Raw genomic sequence first — 14141 nt, 5'->3', positions numbered from 1 at the left:
TTTTTGCGAGAATTCCAAGGATTCTTAAATCGTGTCTGTTTATCGTACATTATACGATCAGTTTTTATCAGATATTATTTATGTTTGATTTTAAATAAAAATATTTAAAATAATTTTTTACTATGAACGATAAACAAACAATTTAAAGATCCTCATAAAGAGAATCCTCATTTGTTTTAAACAACCTTAAACCTTTGTCCAAATTAAAATTAAAAATGAAAAGGAACTCCTGTTAAACCTTAAACCCCGTCTCCCAATGAGCATCTGTCACGCTCAAGGCTCTCACCCGCACGCACGCACTCTCCTCACTCGTCTCTTGTCTTGGATTGTTCTAGGCATTCTTTCTACTTTCCAATATCTCTGAGTTTTGTTTATTATTTTTGTAGAATTATTGGTACCTTCTTCCGCTTCTAAACAATCAAAGACACTTATAAATTCAGGTATTTTTATATTATTTTCTATTAGCTTTGTATAATTAAGAGTGCAATTTAAGTTAAATTTGTAGCTAATTTTCGTTGTAGATTTGGGGAAATTAGGGGATTTTGGGTTAGGTTTTGAAGATTTGTTATTTAATATGTACCAAGTGTGAATTTTAAGATTTAATTCAGGTTTAATCCAAACTTCTGTCCGTAGCTTGTATGTGATTGTTGGGCATTCATCAATGCTTGCTGCTGGTTCGGTATTGGAGTCTTAACCGGTCTGACGAAGAGCAAATGCAGCATTAGTGTAAACTTTTGTGTGTATGTCTTCCAGTTTTGTACACAACATTAGGAAAGAAGATGTTGAATGTAAACCAATTACTTGCAAATTGCAAAACCCTCAACCATCTAAAGCAACTGCACGTCTTTATCATCACTCTTGGTTACGGCCAGAGTGAAATCTACGCCTTCAAGCTCGTCCGCTTCTGCCTTGTCACTCTCCCCAATGCCAACCTTCCCTATGCTCGCCTCATCTTCGACTGCCTCCACTACCCGAATGTATACCATTACGCTGCCATGATTGCCGGTTATGCCTCCCAGTCCCACCATCATTCTGTTTTTTTGTTGTACCGACGTATGTTTTGTCAGGGAAGCCCTCAACCCAACCATTTTATCTACCCCCACATCTTGAAATCTAGTCCAGAGGTTTTTAAGTCTCACGGGACTGAATTAGTGCATACCCACATCATGAAATCGGGTTTTGGCCAATACCCTGTTGTGCAAACAGCTCTTGTTGATTCCTACTCGAGGTTCCGCTCCGATGTTGTCTCAGCAAGGCGGGTGTTTGATGAAATGTCTGAGAAAAATGTCGTGACCTGGACGGCTATGATTTCCGGGTACACTAGAGTTGGGGACATTGGTGGTGCTCTGTTGTTGTTCGAGAAAATGCCAGAGAGAGATGTCCCTTCTTGGAATGCTGTTATTGCGGGGTGCACGCAGAATGGCCAGTTCTCGGAGGCAATTTCTCTGTTCAAAACAATGGTTCATATTGCACATGGGGAGAAACAGCGAGAAAATAGGCCGAATCAGGTTACTGCTGTATGTGTTCTTTCGGCTTGTAGTCACACTGGCATGCTGCAGCTTGGTAAATCTATGCACAACTATGTTTACAAAAATGCGCTTGGTCCAGATTCATTTGTTTCCAATGCTTTAGTAGATATGTATGGGAAATGTGGGAGCTTGAAAGTGGCAAGAAGGGTTTTCGACAGGACCTCGCAAAAAAGCTTGACCTCTTGGAATTCCATGATAAACTCTTATGCTCTGCACGGCGATAGTGACAATGCAATTGGTGTGTTTGAGGACATGATACAGTGTGGGGCTGATGTAAGACCAGATGAGGTCACTTTTGTAGGCTTATTCAATGCTTGCACGCATGGAGGGTTGGTAGAGAAAGGTATTTCTTATTTTGATTTGATGACTCTGGGTTATGGGATTGAGCCTCAGATAGAACACTATGGATGCTTGATAGACCTTCTTGGTCGAGCAGGTCGATTTGAGGAAGCCATGGAAGCTGTGAGGGGAATGAAAATTGAACCCGATGAGGTCATATGGGGTTCTCTGCTTAATGGATGTAAGATTTATGGTCGCACAGATCTCGCAGAAATTGCAGTTAAAAGGTTGATTCAACTTGAACCAAATAATGGTGCGTATGGGACCATGTTGGCCAATATATATGGGCAGTTGGGGAAGTGGGATGATGTCCGAAATGTGAGAAAGATGCTGAGGGAGCGAAATGCTTATAAAACCCCAGGTTGCAGTTGGATTGAGGTTGATAATCAAGTTTACCAATTTTATTCAATTGACAAATCACATCCTAGAACGGAAGAGATCTACCAAATCCTAGACATTCTCCTCTTATTTCTTCCCGACATATGAACTGTGTTTAAAAGCCCAAATATAGTCAACTGTTCAAGCAAGCTTACCTGGTTCCTACCCATTAAAGTAAGGATGAGAGGAGAGAGAACGAATGTTGTGTTGTAAGTTGCATTCAAGGGTCTAAAGTGTGTCTCAGTGCAACCATGTAACTTAACCCAAGTGACTTGCTGCGGCACTTCAAGTTGTGGAAATATATATTTTTCCTTTTGCTGGCTGTGGGAATACAGCCAGCCACCTGAATTGGCCCTCCATTTAACTGGAAATGAGGTTATGACTGAAGATGTCTTTGGCTTCGTGCGCCTTGTACAGGTGATTACCTTCTTATACTGGACCGCCCTTTTTCATTAGTGAGTCTTGTAGCTGAGTTGGTAGTGTCCAACGCACAACACCAGTGGTCTTTCTGCTTTCCAAGTGATAATTCGTAACAACATTTTTGTTCTGGTAAGAGTTTTGACCCTTTTTTTTTGTCTTTGGTATTTTGACAGATAACATTTGTAGTATCGGCAATTGCATGCTTTGTTCCTTACACACACACATATGATTCTTATGCTTCCCATGTACCTTGTCGCATTGAATGTTTAGTTAGAACCAATGTGTGCTTTCTTTTGTTTATTTCTTGATGGAGCTTCATGATATGAACTTGTTTGCTATCATCAGTTAAGCTCTTGTATGATTAAATAGAACTAGACAGCAATTTCCTTCCCAAAGCAGCGATGTCTTTTTTAATCCGTAGACTTTCTCTTTCTTCCAATCAGGCTGAAGATCGCAGTTTAAAGTTAGAGTTGAAGTAGGATTTTATTTACACACGTGCATTATTTAAACATTGTTGCCATTTCTAGTAAATTATTTAAGAGAGGGTGGCAATGTGTTGCAGTCAAGTACATTTCTTGGATGCATTTGACAGGTCTGACAAAGGCCCCAATCATCCAATTTTTTTTTTATTTTTTTTTTTGTATCCATTTATTTACTGGTGACTCCTTAGTTGGGACTGAATTTTTTATCTATACTTCATCAATTCATTTTGCTACTAGTCTCTTTTGACTTAAAAACAAACATTAAGTTCCAAATACAAGAGTTTTATGGTTATATGATAGCTCCGGTTCCTCGTCTCTTGTTGTGCTGTATCATATCAGAAGAAATTACGTCTGTTGAGTGAAAGGGAGAAAACTATACTTATATATTCATCGTTTTATATTGATAGGGATTTCTGTTCCTAGTCTTCCTATAATTCTTCGCATCAGAAGTTAGTATTATCTGGACTTGACCTACAGAATGCCAACACAAAATTATGATAGAGGCAGTTGAAAACCACATGCCTGAAGTGAGCATTGTCAATAAGATTGGCACGGAAAAAACTCTTGTTTGTTGCTCGATTGCTGAGAGAGGGGTCGGCGTATTGCTACTGCTCATGGGCTGACACTTTCTGGAGAGAGGGGTCGGCATATTGCTACTTCTCATGGGCTGACACTTTCTGGTTTGTTCTGGTCTCTATATAATCCGAGACAGTGTGCTCTGGACAATTTTCTCTTCTTTCCATTTCATCAAATTGAATAATTCACAGATGTACTAGACTTTATGTTGTGTTTACTATCATTTCAAATATACAGAGACTTGCTGTTGGCTAGTGGTTTACTAGCCCAAGTTTCATCCTGTGGTTTGCTTCATATTTCTTATCCTAGTGCTCACAAACTTTAAAAAATGAACTACGAACGACATACAGCAACTGTGTGAGGGCAACATCTCCAGTCTCCATCCTGTGGTTTGCTTCATAGAATGCTGTATTCAATGAAATGCCCATCAGTCTAGTCGTTTCTAACTTGCAGGTGCAATAACTTCTGCAGGGATCAGAAAACCAGTAGCAAGGAAATTTATGATTGTGTTAGTCTCAATGAGAGAAGGAAGCCCTGCTTTTTAGAAGGTATGATCATTCCTTGCTACTGTTTAACTCGAGAATTGTCTCGTCAGAGTTAAGTTACTGTTTCGCTTGTCTTTCTTCTCTCAAAGAGTAATGTAGATTATATGAGTTAAGCTTAGGGTGCAAGTTAGAACTTATAATCTACATACAATTTAAAACTTTCAGACACTTTCATTCTGAAATAAAAATATAAAAGTATTTTTATATGAGTTCGAGTCTGAAAGTGTTTCCTATTCCAACATTAAAACTTTCAGACTCGAACTCGAAAATTTCTGAATCCAAATATCTTTAAGAAATTAGGAATGGAAATTGGAATGTATGTAGAGGTTCAAAGAATTCCAAATTTTATGATTTTTTTTCGCTGAACTTATTGATATTTAAAAAATTCTAAAATATTTTCGATGTTTTATAGTTATTTATTAAAATTATGTATTTTGGAATCAAGTTTGTTCATTTTTTTTTATATTAATCACACACTTGTATATTAAAAATGCTAAGCATGTAGTATATTACAAAATTAACTAAATTTATGCATAAGCATATACCAAATATTATGAAGAAAACAATAAAATGTGTTTACCAAAATTTTAAAAAAAATCAAGAATATTAAAAAACTTGTCAATATATGAATCTCTGAGTTATGTTTTGAAATTTATGAGATTACTCTGATTCCAAAATACCGGATATTCCAAATTTAAAAATTGTGAATTGATTCGATCGGATCCGAAACTTGGAAACGAAAATAAAAAAACGTTGTTTCCAACCCGATCCGTTAAAAAACACTCGTATATGCTCTTTATCGATACAAGTACATTTCAGCTCTTGCACTTTACTCTCTTTTATTTTCTTTTCCTATCTCACTTGTATTCCCAATCGCCAAACGTATCTTGTGAATTATACTGTCAAAAAGAAAGTTACTATCGACATTGTATAAATACTTTACAATGTTGTCCCCTTTTTCTTCCTCTCTTGACAACAAACCATATTTTTATGGAACTCTCTGTTTACGCTTTTCCTTCGACCTACTTTACAGCTATGCACCCTCCTTCCCCTTCCACCCCGATCCCGCCTCCCAGAGGAGCGTTGCGGCCGTCATTCTCAACCTGTGAAGAGACTGTAGTGTCCGAGGCAGTGTCGTCAATGCTTAAGTTTGAAATCTCACCACCAAGGGAAGAGGAGCTTTCATCCTCTCCACTGATGGATGTCGCCGGTGAAGCGTCAACAGGGGATAGCAATCTTTCTGTGTCATCAACCGGCTGTTGCAGACTCCAAAACATAATGCTGGCTGTTAGGGTCAAAAGCATCTTCTGATTCACCTGCAATAACATCACAATAATGACTTCTTGGTGTTAAGTGGAACTCTGCAGTTTTGTGAAGTTGTACGAAACCTATAAATTTCAAGGCCACGTCGGTGTTCTCTCTCTTTAAAAGAAAAATTAAAAAAAATTTGGCCATCAACTCAATTAACAACTCTTCACAATATTCAAGAGGAGAAAAACGCCAAAATGCGAAGTATTTTTTGTAGTTTTTTCCTCTGAATGGCGTGACAATATCATTCTCATAAATCGTGTAGGGCATCAAAGTAATGAGAAAGTGTCACTACTTTAGTCGTATTAAATGAGGTAAATGAGGCAACGGAACAATTGCAGGTTAGAGTTACCTCCATGATGTCCTCAGGCAACAAGAATATGGAACAGCCAAGCTTCCGGGCAACGCTGACTATGTATGTAGCGTTCAACTTCTTTTCATCAGCTATCATTGCAACAAGAAAGCACTTTTCTCATCGGTACTTTACTCAAACTTGGTTAATGGGTCAAAGGCTTTTCTTGCTCAATTGTAAACGATAATGTTGCAGAGAAGCTTACCACTTTCACCCTTAGTAACAAGGTTCCAATTAACAACTCTCGGCTCTACAGCACTGAGAAGCTCAAGGAAGAAAATCCCATTTGACAGGCTCTTATCCTGGAGAGAAATCTCAGGTCTCAGAATACATCATATAAACATATCTAGAATAATGATCGAACCTACATTTAAAACGAAAACAGGTTTAGTCGGTTTGAACCTTAAAACTCTCCATTTGAGAAGTTCTGCCTGTGCTTCTGACTTTGATGTTAGCCCACTTTAAAATATCAGCATCCGTCATCTCCTTTCCTTGGGAGTGAGATCTTAGATTTCTCAAAAGTTGAAGCATATTAAACCTCATCAACTGCCATAGGAACGCTGGGTTAAAAAGAAAAAAAAAAGAAAAAAAATCAATATTTCAATTAATTGGGAGTAGCTAACAACTGCACAGCATTTTGTTCTTGAGAATAACAAAGAAGAAGCTTTAACGTAAAGTCAGATTAAAAAAATAAGTCACCCTCTGGATGCAGAATTATGTACTTCATCAAATAACTACATAAATGACACCAGTAAGGAATAAAGAGTGAAGACGGACCAAAAATTAGATTTAGCACATAACCAGTTACTCCAGTAGATCTGTTAAGCTCAAAAGCTAAGGGACCAGGAAGGTGTGCACACATATGAAACACAGTGAAATGATGAAAAGCTAAGGGACCTTTTGGTGGTAGCCTTTTCATCATTTCATTCTCATGCAACACATATGAAACACCTTAAGGAAGGTGTGCACACATATGAAACACAGTGAAAATTACCAAGTATGAGTTTCTTGTTTCCCTGCACAATATCATTTCCAGCGACATTCACCAGCGAGAATTTCAGTTGCTTTCCAATCCTTACAATTTGATTGCAATTCTCTACTTTTCTAAATGGCATTTTAATTGGAGGCTTTGATGCTTGCTTCCAGTTCACTGATCCTGGAGAAACCTTATCGAGTACTTCTAATAGTATCCATCTGCATACACGAATTATGAAAGTAAAGCACATATTGTGAGTGCCAAAATCATAAATTAAATGAAAAAAAGTACATCAAGGAAAAGCAATGTATCTATCTCTGTCAGATAAACTCTGGCTTAAACTAGGAACACTCACCCATTTCTCACATCTTCAAAAACATTATTAACATAACTAACAATTCCTAGACTGTTGATCCACAGCCGGAAGCATCTCTCTTCTCTAGATGTTTGCACATCATCTGTCATCATCTCTGCAAAAGAAATCTTCTTGCTATCTGTGGAGAGGCCGTTCCTGTACATGGTATATTCTTGGTCAACAAATTACTAAAATAATACAATTTGTTTAAAAATCATGAGAGTAACAACACACACATCCAGGGAGAGAGATAGAGACAGAGTGTGCAATGCAATGCTCGCATGTCAAAGTTTGGCCTTATGAGTGGTCTTCGCTAACAATCTAACAGCATAGTGTGCCATACTGTCTAGCAAGAGAGATATACTTCACATATACGACAAGAACAAAAGGCTAGGCTACTAGAAGAATGATTTCGACAAATTCTTTTGACAATATATCATATGCAGGATTGTATGCCTATGCTTATTCTCAGTTCTCTACCTAGTCACTTCGATCCCATATAAAATTAACACAAAGATAATTTGACTATAAAAAGTAGTCATAGTTCATTTCCAACCTTTCATGGAATATTTGTGCCACAAATGCCAGATTTAAGTTTGAAGAACCCTCAATAATGTCTTTCGGAGTTAAATATCTTTTGCAGTTCATTCTCTCGGCATGATCAAGAACCAACTTTGCCCTTTCATTGGGCTTGGCATCCAATGTGGCGGGATTGCAGTGTTCTGGAGCAAGAACATTAAGTAGGTAAGCATAAGCTTCTCCATCCTGTGCTTGGATTACAAATTATGAAAAAATAATCAGTTGGTTTATAGGTCTATTCAATTGATGAGAAATCAATAATGAAACAGTGGTAGTGATTACAGAACTGCAAGTTCTGATTGAATGAAAGAGATAAGTGAGGAAGGGGGATATCATTTGCGAATAATTATACTGGAAAGAGTCTCGTTAACAGTACTAGTCCTTGGCACTCTATTCTATAACAGGAAAAATGTTCTGTGTTATATTACCTGTTTTATAAATCAATCTGATCATTTCTTTTCAAGTTAATTTGCTTTGGAAAGAGAATGGGATCACATTAAGCATTCTAAATTCCCTACCGCCTACCCGCAAAAAGAGAGAAAAAGAATACAAGAGGAGTGATAATGACACTGCTACTGTGCTACATGCTGCTAAATATACAAGAGGGATGATAAATACCTTCACGTCAGAAGAAAAGTTTGAAACAGGTTTCTTGTAGCCGGCTTTCTGGAGGTGGAAATTCATCCATTTCAACAATACCTTCTCGGGGGGTAAACTCAAAAGCTCTTCAACATCCTGTGACATAATAATACAAGAAAGAGAAAGTCCTTAACAAATTCTTCTTTTCCAAAAACTCATTAACTGCAAGGTTTTGGAAATCAAGAATACAAGAAAAAAAATTCCAAACTGTATTACCCTGCTGTCATCCACCAATTCTACAAGCTGAGGCGTCTTCTTAAGGTTGAGATCTGCCAACAGTTGGATCTGAAGTTTCCATATTGGTTTCAAGCAAGGCAAAAGGGGAAAGAGTCAACTAAATGAATCATCAAGACTGCAACTAACTTAATTTTTTCGTGGTTATGCTAGATTTAGTGTCAAAACAAACTTTAGCTACCTACCTTTATAATTTGCGAAATCAACCCCAGTAGCAGATGAGGCTGCAAATAAATAACCAAAACATAAATTCTTGTATCCCAAAAATATACACCGAACTAATTTCAGAATCAAAATTTTAAACGTACTCTTCCTTCAACCAGGTCCTGCGTGCCAATGTTAACCACTGTGCAGCCAATGGCCTTGGCAGAGTTGAGGCAAAGAGTATGGTTCTCATTCCTCTCCCACGGGTTGATAACCCTTTTGGTGTTAATTGCTCGTTCATCTATTGTCCCAGGCACAGCAACATTTATAAGCTTGCTGCATTTGATCAATTACACGAACTTCATAAATGAATTTAAAAAACAGCTTTAGCAAACGTAACTGCATAGGCATTGATAAACCAAAGCCTGATTAAATACCAGAGGAGAACTCCATCTTTTGCAAGATGGAATAGGTCATTTGTAGCTGGGTCTAATGGGAGAAACTGCTTTAGAAACGGGTCATCCCCGAGATAGCTGTTTATGTGAGCCACGTAAGATGCTTTCTCTGATTCACTGATTGTATGAAGGAGGGTGGTTGTGGTGGCCTTCAAGAATGATGAAGAGTTCTTTGAACCACCCGATTTTGCTGTTGTTTGCCCTTGCAAACTTAGGTATGCCTGTGCAGTTTGTGCAATAAATTAATATTTGAAATCCTATAAACTCCCTTGTAAATGTATGCAAATTACAATTTACATGCAACGTCATATACACCTAACTAAACAACAAGGAAAATAAAAAACTTAAACAAACATTTCTTCTGATTTGGGACTTCTTTCAATTAAAAAGGGTGGTATAGTACTATGACACTACAAACTACCACACACTTATTTGAATCTAGACAGGGCAACATACATATGCAGCCTGTAATGCAGAACCCAAGTGGACGCTGCCCTAAATCAAAGGGTGTTTTAGTCTTTAATTCTCTGGGGTTTTAGTATTCTGATTTCCGTTTACATATGTAAATGTATGTGAGCGTGCGTGCGTGTGTGTGTGTGTGTGTGTGTGTGAGAGAGAGAGAGAGAGAGAGAGAGAGATAGGAAAAAGTAAACAAAGAAACAATATGAATCACCTTAAGGAAGGATTCAAAATCAATCTCGTCACTGAAGTCAGAATCCAACGCACTTAAGATACCTCTAATCTCCTCCTCAGAATACATTTCCCTAAATGCCTTTAATTTAACCATTAGAGGTGGCAAATCTCCAGCCATAACTTTACCATTCTGATTCTTCACTGAATTAAACTGAAAAGCACAGAAAGTTTGCAATTAACTCAAAGCCGCATATTAAAGAAAAACTATCCATAATAACATCCACAAATATCAAACGATACCAAAATTCAGATAAACCTCCTATACTTTAAACATCAACTGGCTAGGGAACAAAATATACATACTTTGGATTCCAGACTGCGAAGCTCAACCTGCGTGAACTGGCTTTGAAGCGATTGATCTGTAATGTGAACACCCACATAACTAGACATCTCCACCAATTACCAAGTGGAGAAGAAACTGATTTCCCAGTTTTTGAAGTCTTCGTCAGATTCCACCGATGGAGAAAAATCTAGCATAAATATATCAAGCAACAATTCAGCAGTCAACACCCAATTCCGGAATCAGAATCACATCAAATCCATTTAACGTATACCTAATCAATAAACACAAAGCACCGAAGCAGCCTAGTGATTCTGCTCTATAAAATCACCAACCTCTCCCACTCTCTCCCTAATGATTATACTATTAAGGCATAAATTTATTTACTACATCAAAGGAATACAGATACAATATCATCACCGATATCCTTGTCAAGATATCGGACATCAAGTGCACAACACTACAGCAAACACATAAACTCGAAAGGTTCCTACAAATGCAAACAAAACGAAATTCAAACAGTGAAAACAAGAAAAGAATTGAACAAAGATTGGCTCTATGGCATATAATTCAATGCGAACCAGAAATCCGAATCAGATATATAGATTATATGCATATGAAGCATCAAATCTAATAGAACAGTAAGAAAAACACGTTAAAACATCCAGTCGAGTACAATTCTGCGCCTGCTCGTCCTCTGTCACGGTAATCATGAAAAAAGCACTTTTTCATGAACAAAGTTAGCAAACCAATCAAAACCCAATAAAGAAAACGTGAAGCCTACGGCAACCCGGAATTCCATACCTCCACAAAATCAAGACCATGCAATGAAATTAACGCCCAAATGGATTAATTACTTGCCCTCAGAATTTCGGTGCCGAAGAACCATCCAACACGTATAATGCAGAAAACAGAGAGATGGGTTCTAGAGAGAGAAACGGGATCGATTTTTCTTCGTGGGAGAGCAAAGTGAGAGAGAGAGAGAGAGAGAGAGAGAGAGAGAGAGAGGTGATTCTTGTATGAGGAAGGAACCGCTCGTAGTCCATACGAAGACAGCCGAGAGCTTATTGTCTCAGAGAGACCCGAATCAAGCAGGGGTGAGGGTACGCGCGCGTGTATGTTATCGTTTCGTGTACTCGCTCATTCTGTTTTACAACGCATTGGGTGGGCGTACACCTGTTTGGTTTCTTCTTAAACCACTTTTGGTGACTTTTTGGACTCACTCTCTAATTTCTTTTTTTGCTTTCCATTTCTCACTTTTATCCTCTTCAATTTTTTGTCATCACAAAAATTTGATGACACATACCAAAGCATATTGCCATTTTTGAAGATCAGGTTGGGGGCGGGATCCTAGGCATGTTATTGGATTGATATAGATATATATATATATGCAAACATAGCTCATCTCTTATCCAGACGTTAATATATAACATTTTGAGTTAACATTAACATTTTCAGCCCTCGTTGTATATCAAGATAGTGTAATTTCTGCTATATTCCTGGTCAATCATTGCAAATTTCTCAATTAGAAAAAAAAACATATATGTTAATGTGAGATTTGGCTACAATGCTTACATGTATTCAATAGAAACATCTCAACGATCAGATGAAGACCATATTAAATATATGTAAATATTGTAATCAGTTACATTAATGTGTGTTGGACGACTAAAATCTATTGACAATATAAGATATAACAAATCAATTTATAGGTCAACGGCCACACATCCAGATAAGACCTTTAAATTAACGTCAGAATAAGAAAATTTTGATATTGACAAAATTTCACATAAAGGACTTAAAGTGAGAGACAAATGTTAGGTCATTTTATTGTTACTTGGGGAAAAAGAATAAATGGTTAGAGGGTTGGGGAAGGCAGAAAGTTACATCAAACGTAGATCTAGATGGTATAATTAAAGTTTACATAGTATAATTGTATTGACTGGCATTTTTCATTACTTATTATACAATATAAAATGATGGTGCCATGGTTTACATTGCATGTCAACTTCGTACAGAAGATTTGGTTTGTCCCACCCTGAGCTCCTTTGAAGTAAGTTATAATCCAATGACAAAAGAAACAAATATGTATAAAAATATGGACCAGAAAGAGTGGTCTTTGGTGATTAAAATAGTAAGCTAGTATAGCAAGTACGTGCTTTCTACAACTATTCTTGCTTTCAAGAGATTAGTTGACATCAATATTGTTTTTTTCTTTGGTTAGTAAAGAAATGGGGAATACAAGCCAGAGCTAACTCACAACATCAGAGAAAATAAAGTGAGATCGAAAAATCTCAGAAATAATATCTATAATCGATGTGAAGCCTAAAATAATTCCAAAATTTCTAGAGGGCGACGTGTAGACTTTCGCTTGAGAAAGACAAGATTACCCTCATTGAATGTGCAGGCTTCTCAAATGCTCTTACGTGCAACTTAGCTCTCCTAAAGGTCCAAACAGTTGAATACGACTGCTCACAGCTTACCTGCTTATGGCAAGTAAACTCAAAGGCATTAAAGATAAGGATTAATTACCAAATCCTATCTTTAATACATTCTCAATTGAAGATTGACTCAACTCAAGTAGTAATCCCTATTTTAATCAATTAGATACTTCCACCATTATCTCAAGATATTATTTCCTATTTAATATTTGGAGAATATTATTTCCATACACCTTGGCCAATAGGATGCCGTCATATGTAGGGTAAAACCCTAACCTCTCTACTATATATTTCTCAATTTCTACCAAATTTCTGTATGTTTTTGCTACCCCTAAAAGCCCTAAACACATTATTTTCAAAGAAACCAACTTAGGCATTGGAGTATCCATTGGCTAACCTCCCCACCTCGTGGGCGCGTGAAGCTTAGGTCTTTGATCGTGTGATTGTTTTGCATCAACAAGCGCTTATTCAATCCAATCAGGAGATTTATCAATCACATAAACGCCAATATCAATTTAAAACTTAAGTTTGCTAATATTAACACTGTTTTAATATCTCTTCAGACACTGACATTTTCAACAGTTTTTTTTTTCTTCTTGTTAGAAATTTTGCAATAGCCTTATACAAGAGACGAACTTACTTGAACACAATATGTATGGGTAAGGACGAGATTAACCATATTATTCAATTCGGTTTTTTTTTTTTTTTCCCAAGTGGAGCATGGTACCACTCCCGCACTTAAGCTCATTTCATGTCAGTTATTCTTCACACACACACACACGCCGTAAGCTCATTTGCTAAAGCAACTTTTACCAATTATAAACTGTTTGGTTTGGAAATAACCCAATCAAAGTTGATCAATTCAGCGACACTCAATTGGCTAAGTTTGAACTAAATTTTTCTTTAGATGAAGGATCAAATTGGCTCATCAATCTTTCAAACTCAATAAAGTCCGATCTCGATTCTCCTTTTCCCACTCTTGATTGTAAAAATGAAAAAGAACTCTGATAAAATTACAGTTTGCCCCCTCAATTTTCATCTAAATTCAAATTCATACAATTTTTTTTAAAAATTTTTCCAATATCATACAAGCTCACTATTCCGTACCAACGTCGTGCAACTGTCTCGTTTCTGTTAGTTCCTTTGTTTACTACTTATGTGGCCATTTTAAAGTCCCTCCCCATAGACTTCTTCCTCTCTTACTTCATCTTCATGATTGCAACCTGATCTCTCTCTCTCTCTCTCTCTCTCTCTCTCTCTCTCTCTCTTTCTTAGTTGAAAAATTGAAGCAACAATCATAAACACGATCTAAATGACTATATGAAGTGGGCATCGAGAACTTTGCATTTCCAGTTTTTGTTCTTTCATTATTTTTTTCTTAATTTATTCCAAAAAAATAAAAATTTGGTTCTTCAT

General features: G+C 37.0%; 2 protein-coding genes across 5 annotated transcripts; one reads left to right on the top strand and one right to left on the bottom strand.

Annotated features, from left to right (window-relative positions):
• The first annotated feature begins 307 nt into the window (after window positions 1–307).
• Window positions 308–4001, top strand: LOC137743662 (Pentatricopeptide repeat (PPR) superfamily protein). Of its 2 annotated transcripts, XM_088678989.1 has the most exons (3): window positions 385–440; window positions 609–2795; window positions 3556–4001. In XM_088678989.1, the coding sequence occupies exon 2, from the start codon at window positions 780–782 to the stop codon at window positions 2352–2354; it is 1575 nt and encodes a 524-aa protein (XP_088535115.1). In that variant the 5' UTR covers window positions 385–440; window positions 609–779; the 3' UTR covers window positions 2355–2795; window positions 3556–4001. The 2 variants fall into 2 exon arrangements, with proteins under 2 accessions (XP_068339692.2, XP_088535115.1); XM_068483591.2 differs by having other exon boundaries at window positions 308–2795.
• A 1036-nt stretch (window positions 4002–5037) lies between these two features.
• On the bottom strand, window positions 5038–11446 carry LOC137742329 (fimbrin-1). Of its 3 annotated transcripts, none has more exons than XM_068482169.2 (15): window positions 11089–11446; window positions 10308–10474; window positions 9985–10155; window positions 9294–9532; window positions 9021–9192; window positions 8898–8936; window positions 8695–8763; window positions 8458–8574; window positions 7817–8025; window positions 7261–7416; window positions 6924–7123; window positions 6332–6489; window positions 6135–6231; window positions 5930–6021; window positions 5038–5585 (listed from the first exon to the last, which is right to left on the bottom strand). In XM_068482169.2, the coding sequence occupies exons 2-15, from the start codon at window positions 10392–10394 to the stop codon at window positions 5292–5294; spliced, it is 2100 nt and encodes a 699-aa protein (XP_068338270.1). In that variant the 5' UTR covers window positions 10395–10474; window positions 11089–11446; the 3' UTR covers window positions 5038–5291. The 3 variants fall into 3 exon arrangements, with proteins under 3 accessions (XP_068338270.1, XP_088535857.1, XP_088535858.1); XM_088679731.1 differs by having other exon boundaries at window positions 11146–11368; XM_088679732.1 differs by lacking the exon at window positions 11089–11446 and adding an exon at window positions 10559–10954.
• Between the last annotated feature and the right edge of the window lie 2695 nt (window positions 11447–14141).

The sequence above is a fragment of the Pyrus communis genome, chromosome 11 (genome assembly GCF_041283825.1).
Source record: "Pyrus communis isolate YQ-2024b chromosome 11, ASM4128382v1, whole genome shotgun sequence".
Classification (NCBI taxonomy): domain Eukaryota; kingdom Viridiplantae; phylum Streptophyta; class Magnoliopsida; order Rosales; family Rosaceae; genus Pyrus; species Pyrus communis.
The sequence above is the reverse complement of the archived record's forward strand: the minus strand, read 5'-3'. Positions and strand labels throughout refer to the sequence as shown.

What these genes read in the sequence shown, in the direction of transcription:
- LOC137743662 (XM_068483591.2), top strand. Translation starts at nt 780, where the DNA reads ATGTTGAATGTAAACCAATTACTTGCAAATTGCAAAACCCTCAACCAT.
- LOC137742329 (XM_068482169.2), bottom strand. Translation starts at nt 10,394, where the DNA reads ATGTCTAGTTATGTGGGTGTTCACATTACAGATCAATCGCTTCAAAGC. An exon ending in GCACAAATATTCCATGAAAG is followed by an intron (nt 7,417 to 7,816) that starts GTTGGAAATGAA and finishes TACCATGTACAG; the next exon opens with GAACGGCCTCTCCACAGATA. An exon ending in AAACAAGAAACTCATACTTG is followed by an intron (nt 6,490 to 6,923) that starts GTAATTTTCACT and finishes TTTTTAACCCAG; the next exon opens with CGTTCCTATGGCAGTTGATG.